Here is a 21737-nt window from a genome sequence, read left to right on the forward strand (position 1 = left end):
AGCTCAAATTTCAGATTTCTAGTATAACTCGCTTAGTTTTCTAAGTTTACTAGCTAATCATAGAGGAGAACAGTGTCATCGGATATCCTCCCTGCCGGCCTGACACTATCTGCGCCTTCTTCGGAGGCTAACCAAAAGGTATGTGAGCTTCGGGGGCTCCTTAAATACCCCTTAACACTGAATCTAATCTATGGGCGTATACAATGCGTCCGCGCCAAAATTGGCCGAAATCGAACAAGCCACTCCCCTAGATGACGTGCCGGAATGGGATAGGGTTATGCTGATAAGATGACCGAGACCTGGTTAACTCCTCAAGTGCCAGTGTCATACTGTTGAAGAGATTAGTCCGTGATGTATATAGTCATTAGACATAAAGGTAGCATATAGGTGTAAATGAATAGAATCAGGATTCAGCACAGTTATGTGTTAAATAGCTGATATTAGTGCGAGCATACGTCCCAATGTGTCAGCATTAAAAAGAGGGCAAATATAGCTCAGGTAGAGTGTCTACAGAACTATACAGCCAGACCTGTAAATAGCTGATACGAGCATATCTCCCAATGTGTCAGTATTAGAACGAGGGCAATAATAGCTCAGATAGAGTGTCCACTGAACTATACAGCCAAACCTGTCCTCAAGTCTCAGAGGGCTGATTATGGTATCATAAGTTCCAGTTTATACGTGTCCCTCTCTGCAGCGACACTGAGGGATAGACCAACATAAACAGGGGAGTGCTTGTTATATATAAGTGTGTATATACAGGGTTTAACTGAACCCCCGATGCTAGAAAAAAGGAAAAAAAAAATAACGGATAAAGATAACAAAAGTATATACAGTCTTAATAAAAAATAATATGTACATATATGGTATAATCGTATAATGATTGCCTTGGTGTGGTTATTTTTCAATAAAGGGAGTGAATGTAAAGCCCTCATTTAGACCATTGGGGGCCAAAGTTTTGAACCTATAGATCCAATAACACTCTCTTTTAAGCAAAATGTGATCCATGTCACCGCCTCTATGACCTACAGTCACCTTTTCAATACCTGCGAACCTCACACCTTTGGGGTCTCCAGAGTGTTTCCTTCAGATTTCTCACGGAGTGTATATGCTCCATGATTCGTCTTTTGAAGGGGCGGATTGTTTTACCCACATATCTGAGACCACATGTACAGATCAAGAGATACACTATACCTTTAGTGCGGCAATTAAAAAATTGCTTAACACTGCAGGCTACTTGATCGCACGAATCCTTGAGATGTTTGGAGTCTTTGCAAATGTAGCTGCACGCCACACATTTGCCACATTTGTATGTACCCTGTACAGAAAGCCAGTTGTAACCAGCTTTTTTAGAGGATAAATGGCTGGGCACTAATGTCTCTTTTAGATTTCTACCTCTCCTTGCTGTAAGGGATACATAAGGGGTGATTGCTCCTTTAAAGTGGGGGTCTTGTGATATGAGTGGCCAGAACCTCCCTAATATCTTTTTTGCCTGATCCCAGCCTGAATCGAAATTCGCAATACAACGAATCGGCGTTTGCTCATTGGGAATCGATTTGTCTTGGAGGAGGTCCATTCTATCGCTGTGTAAAGCTCTCTGGTATGCCTGCTTCAGACAGCGATTGGGATAGCCTCTCTCCTTGAACCTGAGTCTTAGGAGTTTAGCCTGAGTGGTGAATTCCTCCAAGTTTGAACAGTTCCTTCTAAGCCGGAGATATTGTCCCACGGGAATGCCTCTCTTTAATGTGGTCGGGTGATGACTTTCCCACCTCAACATAGTGTTAGTTGATGTGGGTTTCCTAAATAAAGTTGTTTCAATTGTCTGTTTAGAGGTAGTGCTGAACGTGCAGTCAAGGAAATTTAAAGAAGAGCCCCCTATCTCCATTGTGAACTTCAAGTTGAGGTCATTGGAGTTCAGGCTCTCCACAAACAACGTGAAATGATTCCTTGTGCCAGTCCAGACCACTAGGACGTCATCTATGTATCTCTTCCACATAAAGATGAACTTGGTGTATTCACTGTTTGTGTCACTGAAGACCACATTCTCCTCCCACCATCCCAGGTGCAGGTTAGCATATGATGGGGCACAAGACGTACCCATAGCTGTTCCCTTCACCTGGTGATAGTATTGACCATCAAACAGAAAGAAGTTATGGGTCAAGACAAACTGCAGCAGGTCTAGTACAAAATAAGTGTGACATTGATGTCTAGAGCCACGGGTTTCCAAGTAGTGCTTAGTGTGCCTTAATCCAAGAGAGTGTGGAATGGATGAATATAAAGCCTCTACATCCAGACTACACAGGATGGCATCCTTAGGAAGGGTAGTGGAGGCTAGGCATTTGAGAGTGTCTTTGGTGTCCCTAAGATAGGAGGGTAGCTTCTCTACAAAAGGGCGAAGGATCTTGTCTATATAGATGCTTGCTTTACATGTTAGGTTGTTAGATCCGGACACAATGGGTCTACCTGTCAGGTTCTCATACTGTTTGTGAACCTTCGGTAGACAGTAAAATGTCGACACAGTAGGACACTTTACATAGATAAATGAGTATTCATCCTTCCCCAGAACACCATCATCAAAGGCCTTATCCAAGAGGTTTTTCAGGAGCGATAGAAATTTGGCTGAGGGATCTGTGGGCAATTTTTTGTAAGTGGTACTGTCTTTAAGTATGTTTTGAGTCATTTGTATATACTGTATTTTATTTTGTACCACAATATTCCCCCCCTTGCCTGCTGGCTTGATGATAATATCGTCATCTCCCTGTAGATCACAGAGGGCCTGCCATTCAGTCCTTGAAAGGTTACTGTGTGGTCGGAGTTGAAGGGAGTCCATCTTAAGATCTTGTATCATCTTACAGGTGGAATCCACGAACATGTCAATGTTCTTGTAATCTTTAATGTTGGGGGTAAACTTGCTTTTGGTTCGTAAATCGGTGTAGGGTAGCATCTCCGGGCCATCATTCTCATCTAGTAGAGATACTAGATCATTCAGGCACTGATATTCCCTCATACTGAAACCCAGATCTTTAGCTCTTTTTTCTCTCTCAATGAGAAAGAATTTGTGAAGGGCCAATCGTCGCCCAAAGAGGTGAATATCCTTTATCCATTCAAATTTGTTGAATGTAGGAACAGGGACAAAGGATAACCCTTTTGCGAGAACCTGGATCTGGGATTCAGTGAGTGCCTTATCAGAGAGATTGATGACTTTGTTACTAGAGTTTAATACCGTTTGCGTGCCCTCCCCCTGTAACGTGTTTGCCTGTATTGTGATTGGGGTTCCCCCTCTCGGGGGTTTTGGCCTAAAAAAGCCACTCCTTTTTTCAAAATGCCTCTTGTTTGGGTAGTGTTGGGGGGTACTGAACTTGTATTTGAACCATCAGTATCTGTATCGGAGGTCTCGTACTCCGATGTCGAGTATTGGTCTGAGTCTGTACGTACAACTTTTCTATTGAACTTCCTGTACACCCTACCATTTTTATAGTCCAAATTATCCCTAATGAATTTTTTATGTTTTCGATTTTTGATGGTGTCCTTATATTTATTCAAATTATGCTGAAGTTTCAGTTCTTGTGAGTCAAAGGATGGATCATCCTTGTGATTTTGTACAGCCTCAACTGCTTCTTTAACATTAGTGTTAATCTGTTCCAATCTTTGACTCTCAAACTTACAGATGATATTCATGAAGGTACGGGAGCATAAATTAGCTGCTTCCTCCCATTCTTTTAGGAGGGCAGTATCCTCCATTTGCATGTTGGGCATAACTTGTATTCTAAGACCCCTAGGGATCATAGATTTATTAAGGTAATTTTGGATAGATGAAATTTCCCACCCTAGCCTAATTTGCTGTTCACAGGCATTAGATACAAGACTAAATTTAGTCTCAATGCGGGTGTCCTGGGAAATAAAAACTCTCTTTATCCGTGAACACATTTTCGGCGTCTAAACACCATTGGTTCGGATCTTTAAGTTGATTCAAAAAATTGGCCATTATTATGAAAACCACACACAAGGATATATATTGTCTCAGAATATCGCTCAACTGGGTTGAAATTTCAAGGAAATTTCAACACAGTCAATATGAGTATGTCATAAAGATTTTTATCTTTCTGAAATGACTCGGTTTTCAGAGGGAGTGACAATGCCAGTGTAACAATGCAATATGAATGTGGCATAATTTCCCAAAATATAATGTAGTTCATAGAAGATTGTGGTGAACATTTAGCCCACCTACAGCTGTATCCCTTTTTTTTTTTCACTTTTTCACAAATTCACTTTTGTATCACACGGCCATGTTACAATGCTGCCGTCCACCTCATGTGTTTCCTATTAAGAGTTAATAAGCATGTAGGGGTTTAGAAAAACACCCCTCTCTGTCTCATTATATATTTCTTTGCCTGAAACTCAAGGAAGCAAGGTGAATAGTCAGTGTAGGACCCACCTAAGAGGTTTGCCTTGACGTGGCAAGTGGGCTTGCATCTAATGGTCATTGGAGTTACCAAATAACTTCCATTTGTTTAAATATGCATAGAGATTTAGGACGTGCACCGGTAACTTTTTTTCTTTGGTTTTTACTGTATGTATTGGGGCTGATGTGTACTATGGTCGTTGCTGCTGCCCAAGAGTAGTGGGAGTTTGAGCGCAGGACTTATTTTTGTGATTTTGTAGTTAACAAGAAAGGTTAAATTTTATTACATAATCATCATTATTCGCCAATAAATGTGTGTTAGTGTAGCTAACCAAACATATTTCACAGCAGTACTAAAACTACACTATGGCCATGATTTAATATTGTTGGATACATTTTGTTAAATGGTTTAATATTTTTGACTAAACTTTGAAAATGATTTACTATGAAAAATACTTTAATGTTCTGCAAAAAATAATTTGAAAGCTTGTTTAACAATATTAAAATCAAGTCCTATATGAGAAAATATTCTCCTCAAACACAATATTTTCTTTTAGAAGAGCTAGCGGATGAAACTAAATAAGAAAATAGTCCAATATTCGGATAATATTCATACACACTTTCAAAAGTTTTGATGTACATCAAAATACCATTTTTTTTTTTTGAGTGCAATTTGATGCAATATATCATGAAAACACACGCACAATAGAAGGTACTGTTTTGTATTGTTTTCAAAATTATGCCATTACTTGCAGGTTAATATTGGTATCCACAATCCCTGTGTGTGTTAACTGTTGCCTTTTTTGACAGCTTTGTCACAAATTGTACGAAGTAATGACCAAATTAGGAGAGCAGCATTCTGACAAGGCATTTACCATCCAGGGTGCGCCAAGGTAAGTACCCGTGTATGTCTGCATTCCTTAAATGATGATCAAGGCAAAATATCATTCACACTGATAGATCTTTGTTAGATCTGGCATGATCAAGTGGTTTCTATCATAGATCTCACATAATTACAGACATTTTTAACACACAAATGAAAGATAAAAGGTGTATTATATGCAAGAAACACAAAAGAATAACAATTACAAAACAGATAACTTAATATAAGGAAGGGAGCAAGGCCTTTGGATACAGGGATCAAGGCCTCTGGAACACTAGGGATTTGCACTGGAACGCAGCTTGCTCTGGAACAAAAATAGTTCGAACAGGAAAGCAGCCTGTTCTGGAACACTGAGGCTAGCCCCCTTAAATGACAATTTTAGCAAAAAAGTATTCAGACTGCTAGACCTTTGTTGGAACAGGTAGAACCTCTTGTATTTGTCTGTGTATATTGTATGTTTCTCCACTAATTGTACAGCGCTGTGGAATCTGTTGGTACTTTATAAATAGCAGTAATAAATAAAAAATAAATAAGATGTTACTGTGTTACAGCTCACATTTACAGAGATATATCACATAATTACGAATATATGACATTTAATAAGTATTTCATGAAATATACGAATACATCAGTAATTTTGTTTACCCCTTAAGGACATGTGACATGTCACGATTCCCTTTTATTCCAGAAGTTTGGTCCTTAGGGGGTTAAAAGGACACTATAGTCACCAGAACAACCACAGCTTCAATACATCTCTATGAGGAGGTGTTGATTGGCCAAAATTGTGTTTGGCCCTGCCCCCTTGCCGGTTTAAGCAAATCCAATGCTTTTCATTTCCTCATTCAATACCTAACCTCTGTAATTATGAGATGGCTAGCAAAACTATCCGATTATACCTGAACTAAAAAATGTCTTACAAAATAGCTAGCTTTTTGTCTCAATTATTGTTAGGGGGTAGCAGGCTAATGACAGGTTAGCCCTCCCCTTCCCCCAGCAAATAATTGTTAATTGCTTTTCTATGTTAGATTTAATGCAAGGAAGTACAGCTCTCTGTATACGTTTTTGTTAAAAAAATTAAACATTAAAATTTTATATCAGGAACTGTGCCATTGTGGTGTCTATGGAAACAAAGTGGTAGAAGTTTGGTACAATTGCTGCTCACTTTTAAAAATATCAAAGTCTCACAGTTAATGTGTGAAAACAGCTTTATTTTTCTTTGTGTAATTATATATGAACAGCAACTTTGAGATGTTAATAGTGCTATCTTGATCAACCAGTGGGTCTTTTCTTATATTTAAAACTCTATAACAGCATTTGTTGAAACAAGGTTATCACTGTCTGCTAAAATCTTTCCTGTAAACTGAAGCATAAAACACCTTGCTTTATTAATTTGGATTGGAAAAAGGAAATTTAAAGAAAAAAAATCCTCAACGCATTTTTACAAAAAGTAAAAAATAAAAATAGTGTATGTATGTATGTGTATATATATATATATATATATATATATATATGTTATATATATATATATATATAACACACACATACAAATAAATATATATATATATATATATATATATATATATATATATGCACACAAAAAGTAAAAAAAAAAATAGTATATATATAAATATATGTAAAAAGCAGATCAAATTTGTATCTTGTAATACCTTTTTTTATTGGACTAACAGATTTTTTTTAATGACAAGCTTTCTGGAGAACCTCCCTTTCTCAAGTCTAAAGCATTTCTGAGCAAGACGACACATAGAATTCAAAGTGGAGTTGTGATACAGGGGTTAAAGCGACATGAGTGCAGATAAGACACAGGTTTGTTAGAAAATAGATACTATTCTCGAGGAGGGTCATAAATATCTTTCTGAAGAGCAGAATGAGGGGGAAGAGGGAGAAAAAAAACAAGCAGACAGTGCAGAAGATGGTACACTTTATATATACACACACACATAAATATGTATATGCAAACGCATAAACACATGAACACATACATATACATACACATATATGCATGTGAACTCATATACACAAAGAAATGCACAGTCACATATATAAGCATACATGCATAAGAGTATGGGGAAGCATATGTCTACATATATTGATAGAATAAACATATTGGAATGCATTTTAAAATGTTGATACATGTGACAGAACAGTAAGATAATGTGAGGGGAGTGTTCATGTAAAGTGTTGGTAGTGGGACAGGAAACTCAAATCAATATTTAGTCCTCTATTCTTGCTGTTAAACAATGTGATCATTCTGGTTTCAAAAGTTTTTCTTTCTTGGGTATTTTTAAAACCCCCTCTTAGTACTTTGATTTTTAGGTCATATATATATATGGTCTAGAATAGGGAAGAAGTGACCCAGGAGACTCTACCTTCCACCTCTAGCAGGTCTTCTCAGGAGCCATGACTGTCAGAGCGTTGCTTCAGATTACCAGATCAATGCTCTGATGTAGCACAATGCCGTGGCTCGCATTAGAGGGAAAGGACCTGCCGCCTGCTGGAGGTGGAAGCTGGAGTCTCCTGGGCCCACTCTTACCTTTACAAGCAAGTTGGGAGATTGCATTGTGCCACTGGATTACTAGGTAATGATGGCAGGTAGGAGGGAGTAAACCATTGTATATATATATATATATATATATATGTGTGTGTGTGTGTGTGTATATATATATTTAAAACTGCTCACCACCACAGCCCATATCCTTCCCCTCAAATTTACACAGACACATTGCATCCACCATACACACACAGCATCTTTCTTGGAGGACTCGCTGGTGGTACCTGTGTGGCAGACTCAGGGGTGGGTCCTGGGGCTGTGTAAGGGGCCCCTAAATATCTTATGACTGCCCTTCGCACATAAACACACACATATATATACAACTTTGGATGGTATATTGTCCCTGCCACAAGTACGTATTTAGAGTTGATGTACACATGTACACTCCACAGCCTATTTTAGTAGTTCTCGCAGAGTAATCCGTCATACAGTTTTAGAACAGTTTGACAACTTATCCAGGTCTTTCCGGGCACTGTGGCTGCAGCTCTGTTTCTTTATTCTTCTTGCAGGGGCATCCAGTTAGATCCATTGAGCACATGGCAAGCAGGGACATTCTTACTGGCTGAGAGTGCCAGCTGGGCTCCTTCAGCTAATTAGTGTGGTACTGTATTGTACCTGCTTAGTTCAGGAAAGACATTTGGCTTCTCGTGAAGAAGCGGACCAAATGGTAGATGAAGGACCTGGGTAAATTGTCAAACATTCTAAAAACTGCTTGACAAATCACTCTGGAAGGGCACCATAGCGCTCCAGGCACCATAATCCCTACAGTGGGCTGTAGTGCGTATGGTGCTTGCAGTATTCCTTTAAGTTCGCACTTACTTTTCATTGCTTTTACTGTATTTATAATATGTCTTCCTTTTAAAAGCTTGTTCCTTGGCTAAATTTTCCTTAATTGTATTGAACCTACTACTTCAAATATATAGGACACAGTAGTCTAAATAGGATCATTTCATATCACTGGACACCTTGTTGTGAGATATTTATGCTAGCATGTATTCTTCTCAATTCATATTTGCCGGCCTCTGAATATGGAAATTTGTCCTATTGACCAAATAGAGCTAAAACGAGTATTTTTGTCATACAGAAAGAGGAAATTTGCAACATCCCACAGTTATGGAACTCATAAATGTTATATTAAGAGTTTCTTTTCTATCCATTTAAATGGATGCTGTGTCTTATTTGTCTACATTCCTGTATATATTCATCATATACACACACGTATATAGTGCTATATCCACTATACTCTATATATGCAATTGTATTGTTATTCACTCTTGTAACCATTAATCATTCCATTTTTTTCACACGTTCACAGAATAATATGGTGAGTAGCTTAACAATCTTGGAGCAAAGCAAGGAGATACTTCTTTGCTTACAAATCAAAAATGCAATCCTGAGCAGCTGAATAGTTTTTTCTTGCTGTTATAATATGCTAGCAGTTTGTAAACTCTAGTTTAGTACTGCAAATAAGTATTTTGCAGCTTATTATTACATTAGTAAATATAATTTTGTATACCTATACATTTAAATTCTACATTACATAACACCATACAGGGAGTGCAGAATTATTAGGCAAATTAGTATTTTGACCACATCATCCTCTTTATGCATGTTGTCTTACTCCAAGCTGTATAGGCTTGAAAGCCTACTACCAATTAAGCATATTAGGTGATGTGCATCTCTGTAATGAGAAGGGGTGTGGTCTAATGACATCAACACCCTATATCAGGTGTGCATAATTATTAGGCAACTTCCTTTCCTTTGGCAAAATGGGTCAAAAGAAGGACTTGACAGGCTCAGAAAAGTTAAAAATAGTGAGATATCTTGCAGAGGGATGCAGCACTCTTAAAATTGCAAAGCTTCTGAAGCATGATCATCGAACAATCAAGCGTTTCATTCAAAATAGTCAACAGGGTCGCAAAAAGCGTGTGGAAAAACCAAGGCGCAAAATAACTGCCCATGAACTGAGAAAAGTCAAGCGTGCAGCTGCCAAGATGCCACTTGCCACCAGTTTGGCCATATTTCAGAGCTGCAACATCACTGGAGTGCCCAAAAGCACAAGGTGTGCAATACTCAGAGACATGGCCAAGGTAAGAAAGGCTGAAAGACGACCACCACTGAACAAGACACACAAGCTGAAACGTCAAGACTGGGCCAAGAAATATCTCAAGACTGATTTTTCTAAAGTTTTATGGACTGATGAAATGAGAGTGAGTCTTGATGGGCCAGATGGATGGGCCCGTGGCTGGATTGGTAAAGGGCAGAGAGCTCCAGTCCGACTCAGACGCCAGCAAGGTGGAGGTGGAGTACTGGTTTGGGCTGGTATCATCAAAGATGAGCTTGTGGGGCCTTTTCGGGTTGAGGATGGAGTCAAGCTCAACTCCCAGTCCTACTGCCAGTTTCTGGAAGACACCTTCTTCAAGCAGTGGTACAGGAAGAAGTCTGCATCCTTCAAGAAAAACATGATTTTCATGCAGGACAATGCTCCATCACACGCGTCCAAGTACTCCACAGCGTGGCTGGCAAGAAAGGGTATAAAAGAAGAAAGTCTAATGACATGGCCTCCTTGTTCACCTGATCTGAACCCCATTGAGAACCTGTGGTCCATCATCAAATGTGAGATTTACAAGGAGGGAAAACAGTACACCTCTCTGAACAGTGTCTGGGAGGCTGTGGTTGCTTCTGCACGCAATGTTGATGGTGAACAGATCAAAACACTGACAGAATCCATGGATGGCAGGCTTTTGAGTGTCCTTGCAAAGAAAGGTGGCTATATTGGTCACTGATTTGTTTTTGTTTTGTTTTTGAATGTCAGAAATGTATATTTGTGAATGTTGAGATGTTATATTGGTTTCACTGGTAAAAATAAATAATTGAAATGGGTATATATTTGTTTTTTGTTAAGTTGCCTAATAATTATGCACAGTAATAGTCACCTGCACACACAGATATCCCCCTAAAATAGCTAACACTAAAAACAAACTAAAAACTACTTCCAAAAATATTCAGCTTTGATATTAATGAGTTTTTTGGGTTCATTGAGAACATGGTTGTTGTTCAATAATAAAATTAATCCTCAAGGGGGGCGTGGCCAACCTAGAGACTGAACAGACGTGTTTTGTGGAGCTCCGCTAAACCACGACGGATAAATACATTACTCGACGAAAATTACACCCGGAGAGAACCCTCCACAATCCCACCCCACCAGAGTCAACATGGGGCGCAAGCACCGCAAGTTTCAAGCGCCTGAAATCACCACACAAAGAGATATAAGGCTCTCATTTGAGCGGCATACCCCGCCAGCACGGCCGAAAATGGCGCCCGTGGAAGGCCGCACAGCAGACTCGTCGGAAGACTCCCACGAGGAGAGGGAAGCATCACCTACCTCTCCGAGACGGGGAGACCTGTACCGGGAAGCTAACTCCGACGAAGACTCGTCCCCAGCAACCAAGGGGGACATCAAACACATGCTCCTGGAGATGCGACAACTATGGAAGTCGGACCTCCAGGACATACAGCAGGAAATGGGGGCATTACAGAATAAGCTCCAAGTGGTGGAGGGTAAAGGCAATGCCTGGGAAATCCGGCTCCTAGCCACAGAAAACACCCTGGACGGCTTGACCCAGCAGGTACAACGGCTACACCGCTCTGTGGCGACCCTAGAGGCCAGGCATAGACGCCGCAATGTACGCTTGAGGGGGATACCCGAGGCCGTTAAAGGGGACGCACTCTTACCATATACCCAAAAGCTACTTACATCCATTGGCTTGCAGGGTCAAGCAGACCCCACAATAATTACTGCGGCTTTTAGGGTCAGGAAAGCCCCGACGGCACCAGAGGCAGCACCCAGAGACACCATAATAGTAACCAGAGACACAGTCGTACGAGCGGCCATCATGACACGCTCCAGAGAGATGGGGAGCGCGAAATTTGAAGGAGCTACTATCCTGTTCTTTAGTGACATCCCCTTTGCTGCACTCCTAGAAAAAAGAAAACTGGCCCCAATAGCTAAAAAACTGAGAGAAAACGCAGTGAGGTACCGCTGGGGAGCTGATGGAACCCTGATGGTGCCACATGACGGCCAAACCCTCACACTTACCTCAGATGAAGATCCAGAGAAACTAAGCTGCTGTATGGCAGGAGAGAACCAGCCGGCAAGATTGAGCGCAAACAACCACAAACGAGAGGAGAGGGGAGCAACAGGGGAAGACAAGTTGCGAAACCACCTCAAGAATGTCAACCCGGGAGTTCGCAGACTGAGCACATCGGAACGTCGGGAGAGCAGAGACTACCCGAATCACCAACATAGACTAAAACCCAGGGACTGCCCTGATTGCTGACTGCCTGTCACCACTCCGATCCCCAACCCACACACGGGCTCCCCCATTGCCGGCACTGTACCACGGACAGACTTGCCAGTACCATGGACATATGCCAGAGGGCAGCACCACCGGGTCTAAGACTCACTGAGGTCTATACAGACTGTCCAACTCGGAACGCCCCATGCCCAATATACTGCACGATATACCACCCAAGACATAGCCCAACACATATCCCAATATATTGTATATTGTATATTGCTATGACAAATAACCCTTTTTCTAACATCAATACACTGACGTGAATGTTTGCCCATGCGCATAAAATTCAATAAAATACAAATTTAAAATGTAAAATTAATCCTCAAAAATACAACTTGCCTAATAATCCCGCACTCCCTGTATACAGATCAGCCACATCAATAAAACCACTGACAGTGAAATGAATAACATTGATTATATTGTCAAGCGGTGGGATATTTTAGTAAACAGTCAGTCCTTGAATGTCATGTGTTGAAAGCAAGGAAAATGGTTAAGCGAAAATATCTGAATTTTTGCAAAGGACAAATAATGATGGCTAGACTACTGGGTCAGGGCATCTTTTAAATGGCAAGTTTTGTGGGGTGTTCATGGTATGCAGTGGTTAGTACCTATCAAAACTGGTGCAAGGAAGGACAACTGGAATCGGGGTCAAGGGTCATAAGTCCAAAGCTTATTGATGCACATGTGGAGCAAAGGCTAGACGCTCTGGTCCGATCACACAGAAGAGTTGTAGCTCAAATTGATGAAAAAAAACACACAGAGCATTGCTGTTTGCTGTGTATGGGGGTGCATAGCCGCAGACCAGTCAAAGTGCCCATGATGACCCCTGTCCACCACATAAAGTGCCTTCAATGGGGACATGAGCATCAGAACTGGACCATGGAACAATGAAAAAAAAGTTGCTTGGCTTGATGAATCATGTTTTCTTTTAGATTAGGTGGTGGCTGGGTGTGTGCATTGTTTACCTGGGAAAGAGATGGCAACAGGATGCACTATGGGAAGAAGGCAAGCCGGCCTTCTGGGCAATGTTCTGCTAGGAAACCTTGGGTCCTGACATTCATGTGAATGTTAGCTTGACCCGTACCACCTACCTAGATATTGTTGCAGACCACATACACCCGTTTATGCCAATGGTGTTACCTAATGACAGTGGCCTCTTTCAGCAGCATAATATACCCTGCCACACAGCAAACAAAATTCAGGAATGGTTTGAATAATATGATAGGAGTTTAAGCTGTTGCCTTAGCATCTGTTGGATGTGCTGAAACATTCCATCCACAGAGATCCCATCTTCAACTCGCAGGGCTTAAAGGATCTGCTGCTAATGTTTTGTGGAATACATGCCTTGATGCATTAGAGCAGTTTTGGTAGCATGAAGGTGACCTACACGATAATAGGTGGGTGATTTTAATGTTGTGACTGATCAGTGTATGAATTATTGGACCATTGGATCAAAGTAATGAGCAGACAATTGTGTTTAGAATTTCCTTTTGCTACCCTTAAACAGAGGAAGTGTGTTGGAAAGGTTTTAGAACATGAATCCAGATGCTATCTACACGTCTTCTTTTATCCCAGACTGAAATGTAGGGAGTATAGGTGTATGGTTGCCATCAAAGAAGCTCCTTACTTTCTGAGGTTACTAAAAAGTTCACCCCCCCCCCCCCCCAAAAAAAACAAAAACACAGAGAAAGAAAAACAACAACAAAATATAGGGTTTTAATACCAGGTATAACCTATGAATTTCCTACACCATCTCCACCACATGAGACTTGAGCTCCTAATCAGCCAATGAAGGAATAATCTGAGATTGCCACTGACACAGCAGAGGCATTTAGGCATAAACAATTTATGGCAGAGTGAATGTTTTGGACATCTGGCCATTTTTACATAATATATAAAATGGAGGAGTAACAACGACAAGACTTTTTTTTATTTTTCAGAAATATATACTGGAAAATGGTCTAGGTTTACATTAAATAACATAAAGTGCTTGACAGGAAAGTGTACAGTTTTTATATTTCAAATAACTGTCCATTACACAATTCATATTTTTATATAATATCAAGTTCATCTACACATGTAAGAATATTTTGTATACACAGCAAAAAAAGAAAAAGCTGATACTCTAGAAATGAAAGAATACACAAAACATAGTGTAAATCTGTAAAACTGAATTATATGAGCTATAATAAGATGCACTCACAAGAATGTAGTAAAAGCAGGTATTCATAAGGGGACTCCCCAGATGATGGGGATGTGGAGGCACCTTATGAATGCCTGCTTTTACTACATTCTTGTGAGTGCATCTTATTATAGCACATGTAATTCTCTTATATGTTTAGTGTGTTCTTTTATTTATAGATTATCAGCTGTTTCCCTTTTTGCTGTGTATACATTTTGGTTGTTTTAAGGTGGCTGACCGGGAAGTGATCTGAGGGAGGCTAAACACTTTATTAATTGGATGAGTATAATTTTTTTTACCACCATTATATTTTATTCTTTGTTGAAGGTATATAAAGGATATTTTGTTTGTTTTCAAGCAGAAACAGGAACACTCTGTACACCATGACTACTTTATCAAAATGGTGCCAAGAGGCTATCGGTTGCTTTTTTTTACCTGAAGGGGTTACATCGTTCTCGAACAGTTTAACCTCAAAGGTTGTCTCCAGCTCCGGATTTCCAAATCATCTTAATTAAGTTGTTATGGTGCCCACAGTGTTCCTTTAATTCTTATTATGTCACACACATATATGCATTAAATCTTTATATGATTTAGTATTGTGCTATGCTATATTTTATGGTTTTATTAATCTTTTCTAACCTGTGCATGATTGTATTATAATTTCAGTGATTCTGGACCACTTCGTATTGCAAAGACCCCATCTCCTCCTGAGGATCTCCCACAAATACCTAGTCCTTTAGCAAGCCCCAACCACACATTAGCACCTGCATCGCCTGCACCAGCAAGGCCAAAATCACCTTCACAGGTATGTATAAATAGATCTTGAATACATGAAATAAAATATATTGTGTGCAATACGTATACCATCAATTGTCATTTAACTTTTAAGGTCAAAACTTGAGCTGGAGAAAAAAAAAAAGAAAAATTAATTATATAGTCACTTTGAATTCAAGTGGCTTAGTTGAAAATCCTTTTAAGCCCCAACATATTAAGTATTTCATTAACACATGTATGCAATTGAGTAGTTAAAGGTGGGAGTGGGGGGGGGGGGGGGGGGGAGGTTGTTGGTCAAATGTCCCATGCAGGTGTATACAATCTTGTGCATCTTCATTGTTAACTATACTTATTTCTAGGGGTTGTGCTTTTAAGAAAACAAGTGTTTGGACATGGAAATTGCAGAAGAAAGTGTTTTATACCTTCAGTACTACTTGCAAGTAGTTGAAATTGCTAAACTGTTGTGTTACATTTTCAATTTTCCCATCAGCTGAGGAAAGGTCCTCCTGTCCCACCATTACCAAAACTTACTCCGTCGAAAGAGCTACAACAAGAAAACATAATTAGCTTCTTTGAAGACAATTTTGTGCCGGAGATCAATGTCACAACTCCATCACAGGTCAGTTGTATAACCAATTAAACATATCTGTTGAGTTCTTACTTACAAAAAATCATCTATAAGTAGTTCAAAATCGCAGCACCATGGATCTAAATTCTATTTTAAAAAATCTGTAACAAACCTATAAAATGCATCTAGGTCAGCGTTTCCCAATTGGTGTTCCGCGAAAACCTAGAGAACACAAATGGGATTCCACCAAAATGTTTAAAAACAAAATGGCCGCAGCCGGCGAGGGAGCAGTGGCCAGTGATCTCCCTGCTTAACTCACTCACGCGCACCTCAGTGATTCCGGAGCCGGAATATGATGTCACTCCGGCTCCACTAAGATGTGCGCAAGGGAGCAGAGCAGGGAGATCGCTGCTCCCTCGCCGCCCACACGCCAGCCGCTCAGCAGCCCCACTGGACCCCAGGGACCGCAAGCTCAGCCCAGGAGCCCCACTGGACAACAGGGACATAGAGAATCCATGCCAGCACTCCCAAAGATAGGGAGGCTGGGTGGGGTAAAAATAAAATTGTATGTGTGTCTGTTAGGGAGTTTGTATGTGCTTGTGTGTCTGTCAAAGAGTATATGAGTATATGTGTGTCAGTGAGAATGTATGTGTGCTTGTCAGTTAGAGTGTATGTGTGTGAATCTGTGTGTATCTAAGTGTGTGTGTGTGTATGTGCCAGTTTATATCAGTGCGTTTAATCTGTGTGTTTAATTTTATCAGTGTGTCACACACACAGATACACCTTGACACACAAATACATACGCACACACACACACACAGAGATACACACTGTGTGCATCTGTGTGCCACTATGTGTCAGTGTGTGTATCTGTGTGTCAGATACACACACACACACACACTGCTACATACAAACACAGATACACACACCTTGACACACCGATACATAAATAAACTGTGCCTTTTTGTTTTTTGCTGGGGGGGGTTCCACGATATTAAACAAATGTCCTTTGTTATTGTTAGTTAGAGCACAGGTGCCCACCACCATTTTTCTGACGGATAAGAAGGATTCAATGTTTCAAACGGTGTTATATTTAAAATGAGATGGTTTTGATATCTGACGGACAGGACTATCTCCTGTAAAACTATGCAGAAATATCTAACTGTTGTTAGGTGCAGCAGTTGTACAATTTGTCTGAAACTTACACAAGTATTTTCCGGAAACATTAAATACCTTAAATAGTTTATTCAAGCAACGCACAACAAAACAAGTGAAAATGAGAAATGGCCTCATCTATTTTCTTTTGTTCGCATTCTCCTTTTTTTTTTAAATTTGTTTTGATTTAACAGAATGAAGCTGGCGAGGAGATGAAAGAGGAATCATTATTAGATCTGGATTTTGATCCATTCAAGCCAGAAGGTGTATCAGCGGGAATAACACAATCTCACTCTCCAATGTCACAGGTACATGTCACCCACTTAAATAAATACAGTACCTAAGGTTTAGTAAAATGGTATCAATCCCTTAATGACCCATGACAGGATGACAGGAGACATGCATCCATCAAGTTCAGCCTCACATCTGTTTTTGCTGTTGATCCACCGTCATGGTTGTTCTTCTCTTGAAGGAAAACTATAGCGTTAGGAATGCAATTGTGTATTCCTAATGCTATTGTGCCCTAGTGGCCATTTAAGTCTCTGACCTCCACCTGCAGTAGGAGAAAAAAAAAAAAAAAAACTAATCATCAATGTTCTCAGCTAATCCAATGCTTAAATCCCTGCTCACCCCAGGGAATTAATCAATATCTGGGGTTCCCCTTTGTCAGCTGGCATGCAGCACTTTAAATTTATAGAGAGCATTTATGGGTTTGGTTTAGGATTAGGAAATGTATTAAAATTGTTACTTGACAAAAGTACACATATTAGGTAATGTTGTGCTCAGGAGATGTTGCTAAGTAAAGCTAAGATCCTTTTATGACCTTGGGACACATGAAATTTAAAACTGCACTGTCATCGCCTGGACACTTTGCAATATTTGCAAAGTTCCCCGACTGTGACATCACCGCTGGAGGTTCAATGGCCAGGGCAGGTGAAGGTATGTTCTACTTATCTGAACCTGTATCTCCTGGGTGCTGATATTTTCCTCCAGCGCGTCATTTTCAACTGCTGGTGCATCTCGTGCATGCGCAAGAGTACAGCATTAAGGTCTATGGAGGATCCCTGAAGACAATCCATAGACAGAACCAATTCCCTGCAGCCATCACTGATGACGGTTGTCGGGACTAACACTGTAGCTGTGCCGAATGTCTACACAAGTCATACATGGGAAAAATACATGAGGCAAAGTATTGCCTACTTTGTGTTATGTTTTTAGTTAGAAATAGATTAAAATAAAAAAAAAGAAAGAAAGTAGAAAAAAGGAAAAGAAGAGGAAGCGACTAGGTAAAGGCAAGTAGGGCGTGACAGTACTACGTTAAAAAATAAGCAGTAAAAATACCGCAAACTTTGGGAGAAAAAATGGTGGAAAAAAACTGTAATCTCAATCGCAATGTCAATAAAATTCTACTTTCACAAATGGTATACATTTATGGGGTAATTTGAACTGTCAAACTGTTACAATAACCCACAATCAGACATACGCCCATCAAATCCATCTATCAAAATTATAACAGCAAATACTGAAACGACCAGGTCTTTTATATGGCACACTAACGTCATAGGATAGTGACAAATGCATACATTTGGGGTACTCTTGTACTCAGAAGATGTAGCTGAACACAAGATGGGGTTTTGTACAGGAATAACACACATCAGCAGATAAATTGCCATGTAAAGAGTATCAAAATGCTTCAAGGTAAATATTCTGTGATATCTACTTTATATAAATATAGACATTTGTGTAATTCAGCTTGCAAGAATTCCGACGCAATAGTGTCAAATTTACTGTGGCCTTTCTGGAACAGTGTACTTTTAATTCCTGTCATTCTGGCCTAATCAAAACTAAAATTATCTATGTTGGGTTCTATTTTATTTGGCATTTCTTCTCACGCACTGAAGAGAAATAATGCAATTAGAAATGCTAAGATCTGGTCCTAATGAAACCCCAGTGCCTTTTTGTGGTTTTAGAACCCTTGACTGCATTATTTAGCCTTTTCAGGTCCTGACCTGGCTTGTCCTGACTGTTTTAGGCTTTCTGGTTTTCTTTTACCCTGCTAGATTTCTGACCCTAAATTTGCCTATTCCCTGTACCACATGGATTTATATTGTTCCTGACCTGGCTTGTCTTTGAGTTTAGCTTGGATTGTGTTTATTGTTACTTTAGCACTGATATTTCCAATTTCTAAGTGTTAAAGGATCACTGTAGTCACCAGAAAAACTACAGCTTAATGTAGTTGTTCTGGTGCGTATAGTCAGTCCCTCAGGCATTTTCATGTAAACACTGCCTTTTCAGAGAAAAGGGATACGTTCAGTGACAGTCAGCCACTAGAGGTACTTCCTGGGTCAGTGCTGCAGAATGTGAAGTACTAAAGTTCAGTTGACCTTTACCCATGATTCAATGCATCTCTATGAGAAGATGCTGATTGGCCAGGGTGGCATTTGGCTCTGAATTAACAATCTCAACCAACCCAATGCTTCCTATGGAAAAAAAAAAAAGTTTTCTACCTTTTTAAGGAGTGACGGTTCTGGTGTCTATAGAATGTCCCTGAAGTTTTAGAATGTAGAAAACAAACCATCAGCAACTTAAAGTTCCCTTTTTAAGGATTATTGGTTAAATGTTACATGTACATGTTCTCCCCTCTATCACTACCTATAGATTCTTACTGGATTTGAGAATTTTTGACTTATATTGTATAATAAAACTATGAAAAAAATCCTAGATTAGTGTCATGTACTAAAAATAAAATACAAATGAAGTTCACTGACAGCTCAAGATTCACCCACAAAACTCTGACATTTAAAAACTCTTGAAATAATGACAGTATCACTTCACACAGCATCTTTGTTCTTTAAAATAATTTAAGCACAGTGGGTGCATCTGTCTTATTATGTGTGTACAAAAATAGAAACAGAACCTGCTTAAAATGATAGATTAGCCAAGGTGCTACTAAAAAATCTGTTTCACGTTCACAGCAAATAACTATGATTTAATATTGAAATGCATTGAATTAAATATAATCAGGAGTGGTGTGAACACTGTGCTAAGGTAACCTGTGTTTTGTGCTGATCAACCATCATGAAGCTTTCTTGTATCTAGCTTTGTAGGCTTCAAATAATCTCTCAATAAAATGAATAAAGTGAAATCTTAAAGGTACACTCCAAATCCCTAAAGCAATTCATAATACTGAAGCAATTTAGGGGTTTGACAGCCTTGCATATCGGTCTTATATTATAAAAGTGAATTGAGAAAGTGAAATTAGCTTTTATAAACCCCCATTGAGAGTTGGAAAGGTTCCCTTCCTCACTTAATTTGAACTGTAAAAGTGAGTGCTTTTCATAGAAAATAAATGGTTTTAATGCTAATTCTATTTGAGAAGTATTGCAGATGGGTAGTGGTGATCACCTCTGTGTCCTAATGCATCTCTAGAAAAATCAATGAATTGACTCAGAGATTTGAGGTAAACTTTTATTTAGTTGAAATCGGGAGTCTCCCTTTTTTTCCAATATCTGGCAAGGCATAATTTTGTCACTAGCAAAATTCCTCACTTAATTTGAACTGTGAAAATGAGTGCTTTTCATAGAGAAGAATTGGTTTTAATGTTTGTCTTTGAGAAGTATTGCTGATGGACAGTGGTGATCACATGCACTGTGTCCTAATGCATCTCTATAAAAAGCAATGAATTGACTTAGAGATATGAAGTAAACTCCAGAATTAAAGTTTAGAGCATGGACTTGAATTTACAATTACCGGTATATAAAACAATATTTGCATCTACAGTATGCTAACAGTAATGCAAAATCTAGATATAAACCACAAAGATCTTCATAAAGTAGCAGGGCTGACTAAGCCCCAAATTGTAGCTAAATAAAATCCAAATTACTTTGGTAAATAACGCTGTAGGTATATTTTCAAGCGGTGTGTAATAATCAGTCTATAACATAGATGAATGAAAAAGTCAATGATCCTTTAATTGAACTGTATGAAAAACAGAAGCATTACCTGTTGAGTGGAAAGATTCCTCAACAACTGATGTGAATGGCTACTCCACCTGACATCTAATAACTGTAGAAATGTATTACATTAATTCAAGTAAATATACATATATAGCGATAAAATCCATTATAAAACATGGTAAACAATTGTTTGCTGCACCAACAGGTTTCAGTCCACACCTCAAGGTGTTCATACACATCAAATTTAAGGTGTGTGTCACTCATACAGTACCTTGCAAAAGTATTCACCCCCCTGGCATTTTTCGTGAACATGCCCACAACTTTGAAGATGTTTTTTTTTTTTTATTGTGAAGCAAACAACAAATAGGACAAAATAACAGAAAAAGTCAATGTGCATAACTATTCACCCCCCTAAAGTCAATACTTTATAGAGCCACCTTTTGCGGCAATCACAGCTCCAAGTCACTTTGTATAGTCTCTATGAGCTTGCCTCATCTTACCACTAGGATTTTTGCCCATTCCTCCTTGCAAAACTGCTCCTGCTCCTTCAAGTTGGATGGTTTGCGCTTGTAAACAGCAATCTTTAAGTCTGACCACAGATTTTCTATTGGATTGAGGTCTGGGCTTTGACTAGGTCATTCCAACACATTTACGTGTTTCCCCTTAAAGCTTTAGCAGTGTGTTTGGGGTCATTGTCCTGCTGGAAGGTGAACCTCCATCCTTGCCTCAAATCATGCACAGAGTGGTACAGGTTTTGCTCAAGAATATCCCTGTATTTAGCACCATGCATCTTTCCCTCAACTCTGACCAGTTTCCCAGTCCCGACTGCTAAACAAAAACATCTTCACAGCATGATGCTGCCACCACCATGTTTCACTGTGGGGATG

The 21737-nt window shown here is 39.5% G+C and overlaps 1 protein-coding gene across 2 annotated transcripts in view; it reads left to right on the forward strand.

Moving 5' to 3' along the window:
* AMPH (amphiphysin) overlaps positions 1–21737 on the forward strand; it is a 207156-nt gene that overhangs the window by 133868 nt on the left and 51551 nt on the right. For both annotated transcript variants that reach the window (XM_063452081.1, XM_063452082.1), the window contains 4 exons: positions 5213–5295; positions 15064–15202; positions 15662–15790; positions 17089–17202. In XM_063452081.1, the coding sequence (XP_063308151.1) occupies positions 5213–5295; positions 15064–15202; positions 15662–15790; positions 17089–17202 (465 nt within the window). The remainder of the gene's footprint in view (positions 1–5212; positions 5296–15063; positions 15203–15661; positions 15791–17088; positions 17203–21737) is intronic.

Source organism: Pelobates fuscus, chromosome 4 (genome assembly GCF_036172605.1).
Source record: "Pelobates fuscus isolate aPelFus1 chromosome 4, aPelFus1.pri, whole genome shotgun sequence".
Classification (NCBI taxonomy): domain Eukaryota; kingdom Metazoa; phylum Chordata; class Amphibia; order Anura; family Pelobatidae; genus Pelobates; species Pelobates fuscus.